At 37.6% G+C, this 15,832-nt stretch overlaps 1 protein-coding gene across 4 annotated transcripts in view; it reads right to left on the bottom strand.

Moving 5' to 3' along the window:
• Positions 1–1,743: 1,743 nt before the first annotated feature.
• The window catches only part of LOC108425123 (uncharacterized protein PB18E9.04c-like), a 30,308-nt gene continuing 16,219 nt past the window's right edge, over positions 1,744–15,832 (bottom strand). For all 4 annotated transcript variants that reach the window (XM_037535658.1, XM_037535659.1, XM_037535660.1 and 1 more), the window contains 10 exons: positions 14,377–14,465; positions 13,652–14,229; positions 12,500–12,661; positions 10,217–10,248; positions 9,290–9,406; positions 8,982–9,050; positions 8,493–8,584; positions 4,312–4,370; positions 3,886–4,031; positions 1,744–3,604 (listed from right to left, as the gene is read on the bottom strand). In XM_037535658.1, the coding sequence (XP_037391555.1) occupies positions 3,494–3,604; positions 3,886–4,031; positions 4,312–4,370; positions 8,493–8,584; positions 8,982–9,050; positions 9,290–9,406; positions 10,217–10,248; positions 12,500–12,661; positions 13,652–14,229; positions 14,377–14,465 (1,455 nt within the window). In that variant the 3' untranslated portion in view covers positions 1,744–3,493. The remainder of the gene's footprint in view (positions 3,605–3,885; positions 4,032–4,311; positions 4,371–8,492; positions 8,585–8,981; positions 9,051–9,289; positions 9,407–10,216; positions 10,249–12,499; positions 12,662–13,651; positions 14,230–14,376; positions 14,466–15,832) is intronic.

The following is a 15,832-nucleotide window of genomic DNA, read 5'->3' as shown; positions in this document are numbered from 1 at the left end:
CGTCACAATTTGCATCATTGTCTTTGACATCCTGAAGCTCTTCCAATACATGTTACATGAACAGCTCCAAAAATCCATAAAATGCAAGCTGCCTACATTGTGCTAATCTTATAATGCAAATAAGATACAGTGAAGTAGAAACAGAAAAGGTATCAGACAAGTATCAGCCCTGGAATATCCTTGTATCTCACCAATTTACATGTAAAACATTGTACAGAGTACTCTTGGTTAATATTAAGAGAGTGAGGTAAAAGACATGTAATGTCACTGGGTAACAAACAGTTAACACTTGAATCATTGTAGAAACCAAGCCCTCTTAATCCAGGGGACTGGAGCCCACGTGAGACATTGGGCTTACACAGTTATATAGTTGGACAGATGCCAACATTAGAGCCAGCTTATACAGGACAAGTAACAGGTGTGACAAACATGACCATATAGGGGTAAACACAAAAACAGGCAGCCTAAAATACAACTTCAGAACATGCACACAGATACAGAATGTATAACACAGATACAACACAATTCACAACAATAAATTCCTTCAACATTTATTGAGGCAGGACCATTTTTTGGAAGTCCACATCATTCTCAGCAGTTACTGCCTGGAATCTTCACTGTCACTGAGCCAGGAGTTCAAACCCATACTTACCCTGAGTGACATTCACCAAAGCAGTCTAAGCAGGTGGATTGCACTGATGATTCATAACTACACCCAAGGCGATAATGTGCCTCATGCAGCCCTAGACACTGAGCATTTTGTTTTTTGTTGTTTCACATTGCACAATGAAAGGAGAATTGGAAATGGAGTTCCATGGAAATGAGGAAATGGATCAGAAACCAGGGAACCAGTTCAAATATAGTGCAATGAGAGAAAGAAAAGTGTGACCGAATGGAGTGTTGACTAAAAATTTAATTACTGTTACCTCAAAATCCAGTCGAAATTCAAAACTCAATGCAACTCATGCAATAGCTTGAACATTTAGTGATTCCTCCAGCAGGCACAAACAAAATACAGGTTTATGTCATATTAGCTATTTCACTTGAAAGCCCAAGATGGTCATTTTGACTGTTTTAAATTTTGCGATGGCATATTTTTGATAAAATAAACCCCAATATATACTGTTCAAAGTAATGTTCATAGATTAGTTAATAAATGCTTTTTACAATTGAGATATTAAAACAATGTCATCAAGATATTTATGACATCTCCCAACAATACACAAATTATTCTTTATTCTGGTATACATAGGCACATACAATTCAAAAGGTCTACATGACCTCTATCGTCTTTGTAGCGTTAAGCAACAGCATAAATATTGACAACATTCACCTGAGTAGATACTGAGGATATATATAATTTTTTTTTGCTCAAGATGTACTGCCTACACTGAAAAAAAAACAGCAAAACAAAAAAATGCAATATTAAAGTACAATATCCTAATAAAAAAAAAAGTACAAAACAATAAATTTACAAAAAAATAATGTTTTGCAAATAAAAACTGTTACTTCACAGATTTTTCCTAAAATGTTATGATCAAAAATAATGTGATTGCACAAAAACTTATGCAGATAGAAAATGTTATTTTACAGTCTTTTCCAAAAATATGATCAAACACCTTCAATAGTCATAGCACAAAAATAAATACAGATAAAATTGTTATTTTACAGACTTCAATAGAGTAATGACACTAAAAGCTCTACAGAGAAACACTATTATTTTACAAACAATTATTTTTTTTCTTTAATTATTACAAACACCTTTAATAAACAATAAACAGTAGCACTACAAGCTCTGCAGAAACACTTATCTGTTATAGGTTATTTGGTATTTTACAGCTTTTTTTGCTGCTGATCAAAGACACAATATATCATGTCTACCAATTTTTTTTGTTCTACTTATTTATAGGCACAAGTGAGAAAATGCTTCAGGTACATTTACTGGCATCAACAATGACATTCAAGTAGTGACACGGTTTCACATGTTCTACCCACACACACACAAAAAAAAAGTACCAACTTTGTGCCCCTACCAAATAAAGCACTTTAAAAGTAGACATAATGTACCAGAAGTCACAACTTGAACAACCTGTCAGTTATTGAAATTAAGTAGATAAAATATGAAGTCATCACTCTCATGATGTAAGACAAGGAATGCAAATTTTATATATATCAGTCATTTAGTTGGTGGTCAACATTCAGTTTATATAAAAAAAGTGCTGTGAAGAAAAGTTTGGGCTTTATTAAAAAACATAACTGCAGCTCAGCTATTTACCACCATTAGCTCAAATCCAAACAAAGTGCTCTCAGACCTTCATGACACCGATAATTAGGCAGTATAAATATGGTGGACACGGTCCTACCTCAGTCATGTTGGTTTGTTTAATATCTTAATACTAACATCCTACTTTAAGCGTAGTCAGGACCTTACAGTGCAAAATAAACTGCTTTAAAATGCTATTTCAAATATGAGCATAGCATGAGCATAACAAGCATAAACACTCGCGGTTTTGTAAATATTTAAGAGAGAGGGTAGAAGCGTTCAGTGGACTGGCGTTAAAGGAAATGGCGTTTAACAAGCCACTAGTCCGGTCGCATGTGGTGTATGCCACTCTCTGAGAGGAATACATGCCACGCTCTCAGGAAGGACAGCGGATTTCACCTCGTTTAAATCATTAATGTATTAGCTACACATCTGAGTGATGTGTAAAACGATATATTTCTCAGAGATTTGATGTAAACCACGTTGTTAAAAATGTTCGGAACCCGACACGTTTTGTCCTGTGAACATTCTTCTCTAGAATATCACTGGATCCTCTGAATTATGAGCTCGTTAAAGAGTTGAAATATGAATACAGCTACATGTAAGCTAGCGCTACCGCGCACTGAATTGGTGTCATTAGACTGGCAGCCTCCTTAAACACGCTTTGGCTGTGTGGTGGCGTATTTCCATACAGACTGAATGCATATGAAATCTGTGTTCTGAACATTTTTAATTTAACACAGGGTGCCAAAGGGATGATTTTGTAAACACCTTTCATTCTAGCCATAGAGAAATCGAGCTTAGAGTCGGGGCTCCAAATATTTGCATATCGGCGGACTACAGAATGACGCATGACTACAGTGGGCTATGTCGGTCTACCTGCTGCTATATTAAAGTTTAAAATGTTGTATATGTCACCTTTAATTACAAAGATCCACAGTCATTTGAATTTGTATGTGATTTTAAAAAGTAAAAAAATCTATAAATAATATAATTATGTAATAACATATGTCTGTACAAAAATAAATTATTGGCCTGATCCTTGAAATAACAGTGGGGTAGTTAGAAGTGCAGTACAGTGTATATGAAAGACTTTACATGAATAAATGAATAACTGTTGAATGAATGCAAAACAGCCATGACTTAATGAAAGTGAAAACAAAAGTAAAATGGTAAATTATCATGGAATCAAAGTCTTTTAGGTAATCATCACATATTTCCACTACTCTGCTATGTTGTTATTGTACCGTAGTTACACAAAAATATTCCAGTGGTAAGTGCTACTGTAAATGCTATATTCCCCAGTGTTAAGATGACAAGGCACACAGACCTGAAAGAAATCTGAAAAAAAGCAAAAAGAAGAACACATATTATTGCAAGGCAGCAAAGTTGAAATTTTCAGAAAGAGGAATGATCTACAGTGACCCCAGCATCTCTGGAACGCCAGGATAATGAAGCAGAAAGGCGATAAGCTAAACTAAATTTATTTTGTTTATTTTAATGTTGTAACGTTCAACTTTTGCTCACATATCACACTATTTTACACCAAAGTATGCTTATAGATTGTCACATTCTAGTATAAGCATGACAAGATTTGGTGGGCAATGAAACATCCATCTTACCCTCTGACTGATTTGTCCAGGCTTCTTAAATGTAAAAATCAAGCACAGCATGTAGAACAGCAAGTCAAATGCCAGATATGCTGCCATCACAATGAGTAGCCATAAACAGATCTTACACTTCACAAACCCAACAAATATGGCAGCCGCTATGAAGAGAAGCAAAGGAAGAAGAGAGGACAGAAAGAAGAGTGCAAGGTTAATGAGACTGATCATGCAAATGACTTTACAATCTACAAAAATTCAAACATCATTTTTGGATTGTGAGACATAACAGTTAACAGCCAAATTACTGCTCCTGGCTTCAGCTGCTTTGTTTAATCTATTAAGACCACAGGCTGCAGTACAATTTAGTGAACATCCACAAGACAAGGAACTGTGTGCAGTGGTGAAAACAAATGAATGTTAAAAACTCTAAGGTATTCTTACTTGTCAAACAAATGTTTGCAAATGCAAGCAGTCCAAAGGCCCAGCACAGTGGTCTCCTTCTGAAAAAATTGGAATGGAAATAGTAAAGATTTGATTACAAGGTATACAATGGTAACGATTTGAGTCACAAGAGCATTAGTTAGGTCAGGTACTTGGACAAATAGTTCTGGATCACAAACGCTTTGCCAGGGAGATTATTCAAGCTACACTGTATATAAAAGTATTCACCCCCTTGGAAGTTTTCTTGTTTTATGATCAAAGAACAATCATTCACAGTAGATTTATTTTATGTATTTGTTTTTATACAGATCAACAGAAACAGACTCAGTGAAAACAGACCTCTGTGAAGTGATTTAACCCCTTAAATATCTAGGGGCCACCATAAGTCATAAAGGTTAATGAGAAGGTTCAAAGTTATTGTAGTATATGTACACCTGTTTATCATTCAACTTCTGGTGAGTCAGTGTCATGGTATAACCAACACTAAGAAGAGAAAAGAATACTCCAACAACTCAAGGTGACGTGATTAAAATCAGAAGTCAGGGAAGGAATACAAACCCATTTCAGTATCCCTTGAAATAAGCTAAATCAGTCAGTAAGAAATTGAAGGACTATGTCACAGCTGTGCGTGTGCCAAGAACAGGCCATCCACAAAAACTGAGTGGCCATGCAAGAAGGAGATTAGTGAGGGAGGCCACCAAAAAACCTCTGACAATTCTGGAAGAGTTACAAGCCTCAGTGGCTGAGATTAGAGAGACTACATACAGCAACTATGCTACACCATTCACAGCTTTAAGGGACAGTGATAAAAAAGCCAGTGTTAAGTAAAGACAGAAACTCCTGTGTAAACCCTGTAGGTAAACAAAAGACAGAATATTCCTAGAGAAGGTGCTTTCTCATAGGTGCTGAGCATTGTTATACATTTTTTTCATGCTTTTATGTATGAGCACGCTGGACACATTATTGAAATTATTATACACATGATCTTTTGGCTGCTAAAAGATCTCAGCAGGCCCAGATTCACAAAGATCAGTGAACAATATTTTTTACACTACCGTACTTAACATCAATTTAAAAAGTCTTTATAATAACATCAATCTATAAAGTCTTAATAATAAACTAATTCACAGCTTTGCACAGATGAAACAGATGAAGCACTGTATTGCAACAGTCTTCTTCTTCTTTCGGCTGCTCCCTTTAGGGGTCGCCACAGCGGATCATCTGCCTCCATCTTGCCCTATCCGCTGCCTCCTCTACTTTTACACCAACCATCTCCATGTCCACCTTCACTACATCCATAAACCTTCTCTGAGGTCTACCTCTTCTCCTTCTACCCAGCAGCTCCATCTCCAACATTCTTTGCCCAATATATCCACTATTCCTCCTCATACATGTCCTGCACCACCCTAACATACTTTTCAGCTACACCTGACTTCCTCATACAGTACCACAGTTCCTGTCTTGACACCCTATCATATGCCTTCTCTAGATCCACAAAGACACAATGTAACTCCTTCTGACCTTCTCTGTACTTTTCTACCAATACTCACAACGCAAAAATTGCATCTGTGGTACTCTTTCTGGGCATGAAACCAAACTGCTGCTCACTGATCTGGACCTCTCGCCTTAGCCTTGCTTCAACAACTCTTTCCCATATATGGGTAAGAGTATACCTTCATGGTGTGGCTCATCAACTTTATACCTCTCTAGTTACTGCAGCTCTGCACATCACCCTTGATCTTAAAAATGGGGACCAATACACTGCTTCTCCACTCATCAGACATCCTCTCATTCTCCAGGATTTTGTTAAACAACCTGATTAAAAAGTCCACTGCCTTCTCTCCTAAACATCTCCATACCTCCACAGGTATGTCATCTGGACCAACTGCCTTTCCATTCTTCATCCTTTTTAAAGCTGCCCTCACTTCCACCTTACTAATTCTCTGCACTTCCTGATCCACTACCCCCCCCCCCCCCCCCCGTGTCCTCCTCTCTCTTTCGTTTTCCTCATTCATTAGTTCTTCAAAGTACTCCTTCAATCTACTCAACACTCTCTGTTCACTCACTAGTACACAGGCCATTTCCATTCTCTTTGCAAAATCTACAACCATCTGACCTTCCGCATTTCTGTCTTTCACACCATACATACCCAGCACCTCTTCATCCCCTCTGTTTCCTTCACCAACATGTCCATTGAAGTCTGCACCAATCACCAATCTCTCCTCTCTAGGGACACCATCTACCACTTCATCCATCTTACTCCAAAATTCCTCTTTCTCCTCTAACTGACAACCAACCTGTGGTGCATATGAACTGACAACATTCAAAATTATACCATCAACCTCCAACTTCAGGCTCATGATCCTGTTTGACACTCTCTTTACATCCAGAACACTTTTCCCAAGCTGTTCCTTTAGGATTATCCCTACTCCATTTCTCTTCCTCTCTACACCATGATAGAACAGTTTGAATCCACCTCCAATGTTCCTGGCCTTGCTTCCTTTCCATCTGGTCTCCTGAACACACAGAATATCTACCTTCCTTCTCTCCATCATGTCTGCAAGCTCTCTGCGTTTACCAGTCATTGTCCCTATGTTCAGAGTCCCTACTCTAACATCCACACTCCTGCCTTTCCTTCTCTCTCGCTGCCTTCTAACCTGCCTTCCTCCTCTCCTCTTTGATGGTCTTCAACCTACAGTACTCCAATTTCCACCGGCACCCTGCTGGTCAACAGCACCGGAGGCGGTCGTTGTTAACCCGGGCCTCGACCGATCCGGTATGGCAATCATATTTGTGATCCGCATGATAGTTTTGGCATAAATTTTACGCCGGATGCCCTTCCTGACGCAACCCTCACCATTTATCCAGGCTTGGGACCAGAAGTACACAAAGTACACCCCTAATGGCTGGTTTCACTGTATTGCAACAGTGAAAAGAAATATTTTTATTTGCTGTATATTCAATATTCTTGGATTAAAGATAAATGATAATTTATCTTTAGAAAGATTATTATTTACAACTATTTTAAATATGTTTTAAATGATAGCATTTTTAAGTGAAGAAATAAAGTTTTGGGGCACTTAGTTGCTACTGTCACGATTGGCCCCTCCCAGTCCTGTCCATGTGTTCCTGTTTTGGTTTTGTAACTCCGCCCCTGATTGTTTTCACCTGTCTCTCGTTGCCCCTGTGTATTTAAGCCCTGTGTTTGCCCTTTGATTTCACTGGTCGTTGTGTGCTCGTCGTGTTGGAGTTTGCCGTATCCAGCTGTTTGTCATGTCTGAACCCCGATCTGTCCCTATCGGCTCTTTGACCCTGGACCGTTATGACCCTGATTTTGGATTTGCCCTCAATGAAAGTCGCTTACCTCCGCACATGCGTCCGCTACCTCGCTCCCCGTTACAGCTACTTATTTATACTGGTTAGCTACTTCCAGTTACAGTCATATGGACAAGTTTGGGCTCCTCTGGTCATATGATGTGGTTTACTGATTTTTCTTGAAAATAAGTTAACACATCTTCTACAGAGAACATGGTTCTGCACATTTGGATGCACAATTATGGTTTATTTGCTCAAATATGGAGATACATACACCCCCCCACACACACACACTAAATTCTTGTGCTTTATATTAAATGTATTTAATACAAATTATGCACTAATATTTGCTGTTTGTTTTTCAGTCTGTTCCCTGTAAAGGATGTTTTCATTTAAAAAAAATCAACAAACCATGTAATTTGATCAGAGGTGTTAATTTTTGCACATGATTGTATAGTGCCAGAGCATGCTTCTCCTTTGCGTCTGCCTTTTAATGGAGAATAAGTGAATGTCTATGGAAGGACAGCATGCAGTTTGGATTTAGTTTAAAGAAAACAATCAAAATGACAGCACAGGGTTGGGCAAATTAACAGTAAGACAAACCTGCCCATTTCTGTAGTTTTTAATAGTCTTGTGCTGACTGTGTCTGCTATAAAAAATGACCATGATGACTGGAAAAGCCCTAACAAACTCATCCTCTCTTTTGTTACACCATCTTGAAATTAAACATATTATTTCCATGTCATATAATTGCACTGTTTTAACCCTCTAAACCAGTGAAAGGTGCTGTAACTTTTCATTTTACAGTGCATTTAAACTTGTAACTTGTAGTGAATAGTAGTGAAAGAGTTCAAGGCATGACTTACAACTCATGGCTTGGTCCACAGAACGAAAATATCACTATCACTTGGCACAAGCTCAGAAACACTGCCAGTCCTGTCAAAACTTTGGCTGCAACCTACACATACGCAGACAAAGAGACCTGTTGAACAGCACCGAATTTTCAGTAGAAACAATCACTACACAATCAAAGAATAATAGACTACATTAAATTTGATTGACAATACTGCTTAAAGGACCAGCAAGTCAATTGCAAATAAAAAAAATATCTCCCTGTCAGGTCATATATTTCTAGAATCAATCATTAACTAAAGTCAGATTTGAAGACAATAAATTCTTGATTATATTTCACTATATCTTGCCTATACTATATTTCAAAGAGGGCATTTAGCCAACGCCTCATGTAAACACTGATAGCATTTGTGAGGGGGCGGTGAAATGAGACAAATCATGTAAGAACTAATGGAGTTTGTACTCCGATGCCAAACACTAACAGATCTGAAGTTCATTCTTACCAGTTCAGTGAGTATCAGTGAGATGATGAAAGCCACTAATGAAAACAGCAAAGAAAGAACAGAAGAAACCTGTGAAAAGATTAAAGTGTTTACAATGCTTATTTCTATCACTCTATATGATCACTGTGATATGTGTATCTTTTTCATTTGTTTGAATGGATCATCTTATTCTGAAACTTTTTAACAGTTAAGTTGGGACAAATCATCTGGGTTTAAATATTTGCATAAACACTGCCATCCAGATTATACAATGAATTGATACCGTATGTTCCTATAACTCAAAGTAAAAGGTCCTCCAGGCATCTTACCTGCATCACAACAACATTTCTTTGCTTTCTGTGTTTCATCAGGAAAGGGAAACCCTCAACAAGTGACAGATAGGTGGCCAATAGCAGGACTAAAGACCAGTCACTCCCAGGCTTACACTATAACACACACACACACACAGACGCAGATGAGCAATGTTAATGTTCTATCACATTTCAAGATTGTATGCAAATTCATATGCAAAAGTTAAAAAAAACTTTAAAAATAAAATTGTTCTCTATAAGGAACTTAAATATGACAATTTATGCATATTGGAATGCACTCTGGATCTATTTATTTGCTGTGTTTAACATACCAAAGATGTGTGTGAGTATGTGTGCAGGTGTGTGGGTGTGTAAAATATTTTACAAAATATCTTTACAATCGTTGGGAAATTATAGTGCTGTTTCTATAAACAGTTTTCAACTGTATGCAGCCTGTCATATAGCAAAACTGTTGTATTACGTCTATTACTATGTTTATTAATTACTTACTACAAAGTGTTAAAATATAAAAATCTAAACTCTCTATAAAGAGTCTCTCTTTCTCTCTATAAGCATTTTCATTAGTACATTTCATTAGTCCCTAAATGCACCTGCGTCAGAAAGCACTTTAGTAATTCCAGCAAAATTGAGTGAAATTCATTTAACTGGTTGGAGACTCTGATGTTTTAAAACATCAGGAAGGATAAATGCATATTTGCGCTTATGCACTGCAGAGGTTTGCTGACTTTAGTGCATGCATTATTTGCAGATCATGTACAGAGAAGAAATGTATGCAACATGAAAGCACTGCATCTGCAAATAAACACCCAGAAAACCATACATACAAACATCATAAATGATAAGAACTGTTTAGCAAAATGCATAAACATAAAAAACAAACAAAAGCAAATGAACACACATGTAATTAAAAAAAAATCTGCTTACCACAGATAGGTCTGACTTGGCTGAAGTAGTGTCTGTAAGAAGTAAGAGGTGCAGCAAAGGTCATGGAAACTGCATTACTACACCTTATTTTATACAAATAAAGAAGAACATGTAATCCCATATAGTATGGGTATCACGATTGGCCCCTCCCAGTCCTCTATGTGCTTGTGTTTACCTTTTGCTTTCATCCATGTGCTTCCTTGTTTTGTTTCTTCCCTGTTCTGCCCCCTTGTTTCTAGACTCCGCCCTTGATTGTTTTCACCTGTTTCTTATTAACCTGCTTGTTAACCACCTGGGTCTTGTTAACCTGTTCCTGTATTTAAGCCTTGTGTTTTCCCCTGTTAGTTTGCTGGACTTTGTATTATATTGTTTGGTCTTGTTTCTTCTGACTTTCGTTGTGTGTTTAGTCTGTGTTTCTTTTCATCATGTCTGTTCCCCGATCTATCCTTGTTGGCTGTCTGGCTCAGCGTATGCGTCCGCCTCATCATCGCTTCCACATGTTACAATGTGTTGTGCAAATAAGCCTAAACAAGTCAATCTTTAATTTCTTCCTACAAACCTTTTCCCTCAGTGTATATATAAAGTTAGTGAATTAATACATAATTAAGTTGTATTGCACATTTCAGAGATCATGCATACTATTACATAGCTGATGTTATAGATGTATACTGCACCTTAAAAATGCTTTGAAAATGTCCAGAGTTATTTCACCCTGCTGTCAGAACAAAACCTGGTATTTCTATTTTTGTTGTTTTTAACATCATTTGAAAATGTCTGTTTGGTGTACAGTTCATGATGGAAACAGTCTGGTTATTATTAAAAGTATCAGTATATTATATAGTATATTAAAAGTAAATTATGTTTTTTCCTTCTTCTGTAAAGTTAGCATTTTGGAGATGTGAGGTTTCGTTCCAACTGCAGTGACATGCTGATTGTTCAAGCTGTAAAACATTCACACAAAAAAGGAACAGTTGTACATCTCACTGGAGAGTTGCATATACAGTATCTCACTAAAGTGAGTCCACCCCTCACATTTCTGCAAATATTTTATTATATCTTTTCATGGGACAACACTATAGAAATGAAACCTGGATACAACTTAAAGTAGTCAGTGTATAGCTTGTATAGCAGTACAGATTTACTGTCCTCTGAAAAGACTTGAATACACAGCCATTAATGTCTAAATAGCTGGCAACACAAGTGAGTACTTTTGTGAGATACTATATATATTTTACTGACACAGCAACCCCCCCATTCTCTATGGGACTAAACCTAAGCTATAAAATCACTAAAGAAAACAGGCAGGATGGCTGTAACGTGCTGCGTGGACATCCACCGCCACTGGGTCTTATTTCAGCGTCTCATGTGCTCCAAGCAATAACAGTGAATGAGAGCCTTCTAGTTCATAATAGACACAAGTATTGTTGTTCTGGTATATGTAGATGTGATAAAGCGTGTCCCTCAACCTGGCAGTATGCTGTAGTAGAGGACACTTTATGGTTAGCGTCAGGCAAATGGTTTGAGTAACTGGAAAGAGTTCTTTCCCCCCCGTCACCTTTACTTACACGCCAGCACTCATGGGTATATACATATTTACATGCATGCACACACACTCAACAAAAAACAAAGCGAAAATAGTCTCTACAACTACAAGACAGATCAGTGACTGCAAAGACATACAGATCTCTAATCTCATTACCTCCAGTCATCCACTGAGCTGATAGAAGGATTCCCTGTACCCCCACTAATGGTGCTTATATACAGGGTGCTCCTCCCCTAGAATAAACCATTACTGGCCTGGATTAAAACAATAGCTTCAAATATTTAAATATATTTTCATGTGACAGTAAATATAATTAATGTTCTTCACTTACTGTTCACATTTACATTCATGACGTCATTTATGTACATTTACGATACCGTGTACAATTATTAAACACCATTTTCTTTCTCTCATACAGGTTTTGTCCTTCCTTTCTCTTCTACAGAGGATGGACTCACCCAGGTGAGAAACACAGGTGGACCCATTCATTCTCTTTTGTTCTTTAAAGGCAAGGATAATCAGTCCTCAGGTAAGTACAGGTAAGTATATACAATCAGCCTTTATGTTGTGATGTGTAAGGGGTACCTTACATCATCATAGTAGAGTTATAGAACATGTAAAATATATTATGTTGATTTGAAATAGATGAATGTAATCTAATAGCTGATTAATGACAGCAGCAGGCAGACATGTAGAGGTAACATTGATAGCTGCTGAGGAAATGCCCTGCATTTACTCACCTGTATATGTTGAAGGAACAGCTGTAGAGGTGAGCACCAGAGTTGTGACTTCAGTTATAGTAGTGGGGTGGGATAGCTGGGTAGAGGCAGAATGCAGTGCATGTGTAGAGGTAACAGTGGTGTCTATAGAGGAAAAGCCCTTTGTTGACATGCCTAAAGATGCTGTAGGATTAAGGGAAATGCAATGTTTAACCTGTTTGAATGGGTCACTGGTAGTACATCAATGTGCATAAGATCACAGATTTTTCTTGGAAGTAGCTTAAGTGTAGTGCATGTAGATTTAGCAGTGTGGTGTGTTAATTGGGTAAAGGAAGACAGACACATGCTTCGGTAGGAGGAAGGATATAGGTATATAACAGGCATATGTCTTTAAGAAGAGTAGAATTGTTTGGTAGCTGATTAAAGGCACAAGCAGAGAGGATTTAAGCATAGCATCATAGTATTGTTTTGTTGTGGATTAATAGGTAAATGTTCAGGGTCAGGTTTAACAGCCTATGTTAACATGTTAAATTCAGACAATAAACAGTAACTGCGCATTAAAATGCACAGAACTGTGTTTTCTGTAAAGGAAGCTTAAGTCTAGTATATGTATTTCTAGCAGTGTGGTGTGTTAGTTGGGTAAAGGAAGACATACATACATGTGCTTCAGTAGGAAGAAGGATATAGGTATACAACAGGCATAGGATGTCTAAGTAGAGAAGTGTTCTTTGGTGGCTGATTAAGGGCACAAGCAGAGAAACATGCAGGTGCCTCTGCAGGATCACATATAGAGGTGTGAAGCAGGCATCTGATGTTTGAGTAGAGTTATTTGTTTGTTTATTAAAGGCAGCAGTGACACTGCAATGTCTACCATGGAATAAGATGCAGAGTTACATAATAGACATGATAGGATTTTAAGCACAGCAGTATTGTTTGATTGCTGAATAGGGGCATAAGTAGGTAACCACATTTAACAGGCATACAGTGACTAGTAGAGTAGTGTGATTTGATTGCTGATAAGTGTTGCTATTTTGTTATACATAGAGTTGTGGAACATTGTGGAACATATTGTACGTTGATGAATGTAATCTAATAGCTGGTTAATGACAGCAACAGGCAGACATGTAGAGGTAATAGTGATAGCTGCTGAGGAAATGCCCCATGTTGACGCACCTGAAGATGTTGTAGGATCAGTTGTAGAGGTGGGTACCAGTGATTTGACTTCAGTTATGGTTGTGGGACCTGATAGTAGGGTAGAGGCAGAATGCAGTGCATGTGTAGAAGCAACAGTGGTATCTGTTGAAGAAATGGCCAGTGTTGATGCACGTACAGATGTTGCTGATGTGACTTCAGTTACAGTAGTTGGATCTGGTTGAGGCGTGGAGATAGGTACAGAAGTTACAGTGGTAAGTGCTGATGTTGACGTTGTTGTAAAGGGTGTTGAAAATGTTGACGTTGTTGTAAAGGGTGTTGAAGATGTTGGCGTTGTTGTAAAGGGTGTTGAAGATGTTGGCGTTGTTGTAAAGGGTGTTGAAGATGTTGACGTTGTTGTAAAGGGTGTTGAAGATGTTGGCGTTGTTGTAAAGGGTGTTGAAGATGTTGACATTGTTGTAAAGGGTGTTGAAGATGTTGATGTTGTAGTAAAGGGTGTTGAAGATGTTGACGTTGTTGTAAAGGGTGTTGTAGTTGTTGTAGGTGGGGATATATCCTTTCTAAGCCAGAAAATATCAAAGTTCTCAACAAATGTGGCTCTGAAAAGTCATATGAACAACAGTAATCACTAATCAAAAGCAAAACAACAACTGGCATTTTTTTAACCAACAATTTTTTTTCACCCACTGTCCTGGTAGAATAATACAAACTCTTAGCAATTAATTTTGCTGGTTGTTGCTTGATACCTGAAGTAGTATCGTCCAGTGTTAGGAGCACTCCATGAGACTGTTACAGCAGTCTTATCTTGGTTATCAATTTGTGTGACAGCACTACCCTAGAGAAAGGACGCAATATCTTTGAACATACATATTTTAAGCAGGTTTTTCATCAGTCATTTGAAATATAATCAGTGTTTATGCAAATTTCTTTCAAACGATTAGCCATAGGCATATATGAAGATGAAGACTTTTTTTCTTTGTTTATTCAGTTTAAAAATTACACACATTGACTTTTCAGAGTCACCAACATTTGTAAAAACAAATGTTAATTTCAGTTTCTCATTTTTATTAGTTTTTACATTTATGGGCCTTTTCTTCTAATTCACAGGTCACTGCAGCTGTGTTCAAAAATATCAATATGGCAATATGTTGTGTATGAACAAATGGCGATTTATATATTGATACAATGATGGCTTTTTACACTTTTAATGGATAGTGTTTTGTTGTTTGTAGATGTACTCTAACAGTGTCTAATAATCATTTTTATTTGTGTTAATGGCTGAGTTGGAGAAGGAAATGGTCCATTTTATGTGTTGCGCATTCAGGAGAAATGCCCAGTAGCCTTGTAGTTCGTTAATTAGCTTATTATACTTTCACAGATGTGGCTTAGATTGTAGTTGTAGTGAGTTATTAGCTTAGCCTGCTATGATTTGCACTTAGCTGTTCACATGAGGGTTACATGTTTGTAGTGCTGTTAAAAGGTGTTTCCTCTTCATAATGATATTATTGAAATTTACATCGCAAACAGATCAATGTTCCCATGTGTCTTTAATCACTTTGATCTTCAACAACATTTCAATTGGCCTACTGTTTTTAACTCACCCTCATGATTTCCCCTTATACAATCTTAATTTTAACTCCACTCTGAACTCAGCTCTGATCTCAACACTTACAGTACATCTTACATCAACTACGGTTTAAATTACAATGGCCTGTTCACACCTAACATTAATGTGCATTTTTGGTGATCTGATCTCTTACTGGTGTCACGACCACATGAAAAGCCAGGTGTAAACTATGGTAGTAAACACAAGTAAAATTTAAACAACATATGAACTGACATGCTTAACACAGGAGAAGTGCATTCAGATCTCACCTGGTCACACTGGAGATACATTTTAGAGAAAAGGGTTAATGGAATTTGGCCAAAGTTAATCTAGATACCACCCAGACACAAAACATGTTAATGCAAAGTGTAAACAGGTTCAAAATTGACTTAGCCAGCTAATCATCTCACTGAGGCTAGCCTAATTGCTGAGGCAAAACATGTTCCTATTGAAAAATCTGCCCTTATCTTCCCTGTTTGACCTTTAATGACACTTCTGATGTCACCCATGACATTGGGAACCTTCTACAGGTCCCCCTTAATGTCACTAATTGATGTATGATGCATCAATAGAGCTCCGGGAACAAAGAGCCCTTG

The sequence above is a fragment of the Pygocentrus nattereri genome, chromosome 28, assembly GCF_015220715.1.
Source record: "Pygocentrus nattereri isolate fPygNat1 chromosome 28, fPygNat1.pri, whole genome shotgun sequence".
Taxonomy (NCBI): Eukaryota; Metazoa; Chordata; class Actinopteri; order Characiformes; family Serrasalmidae; genus Pygocentrus; species Pygocentrus nattereri.
Note: the sequence above shows the minus strand (reverse complement) of the source record. Positions and strands in the feature narration are given on the sequence as shown.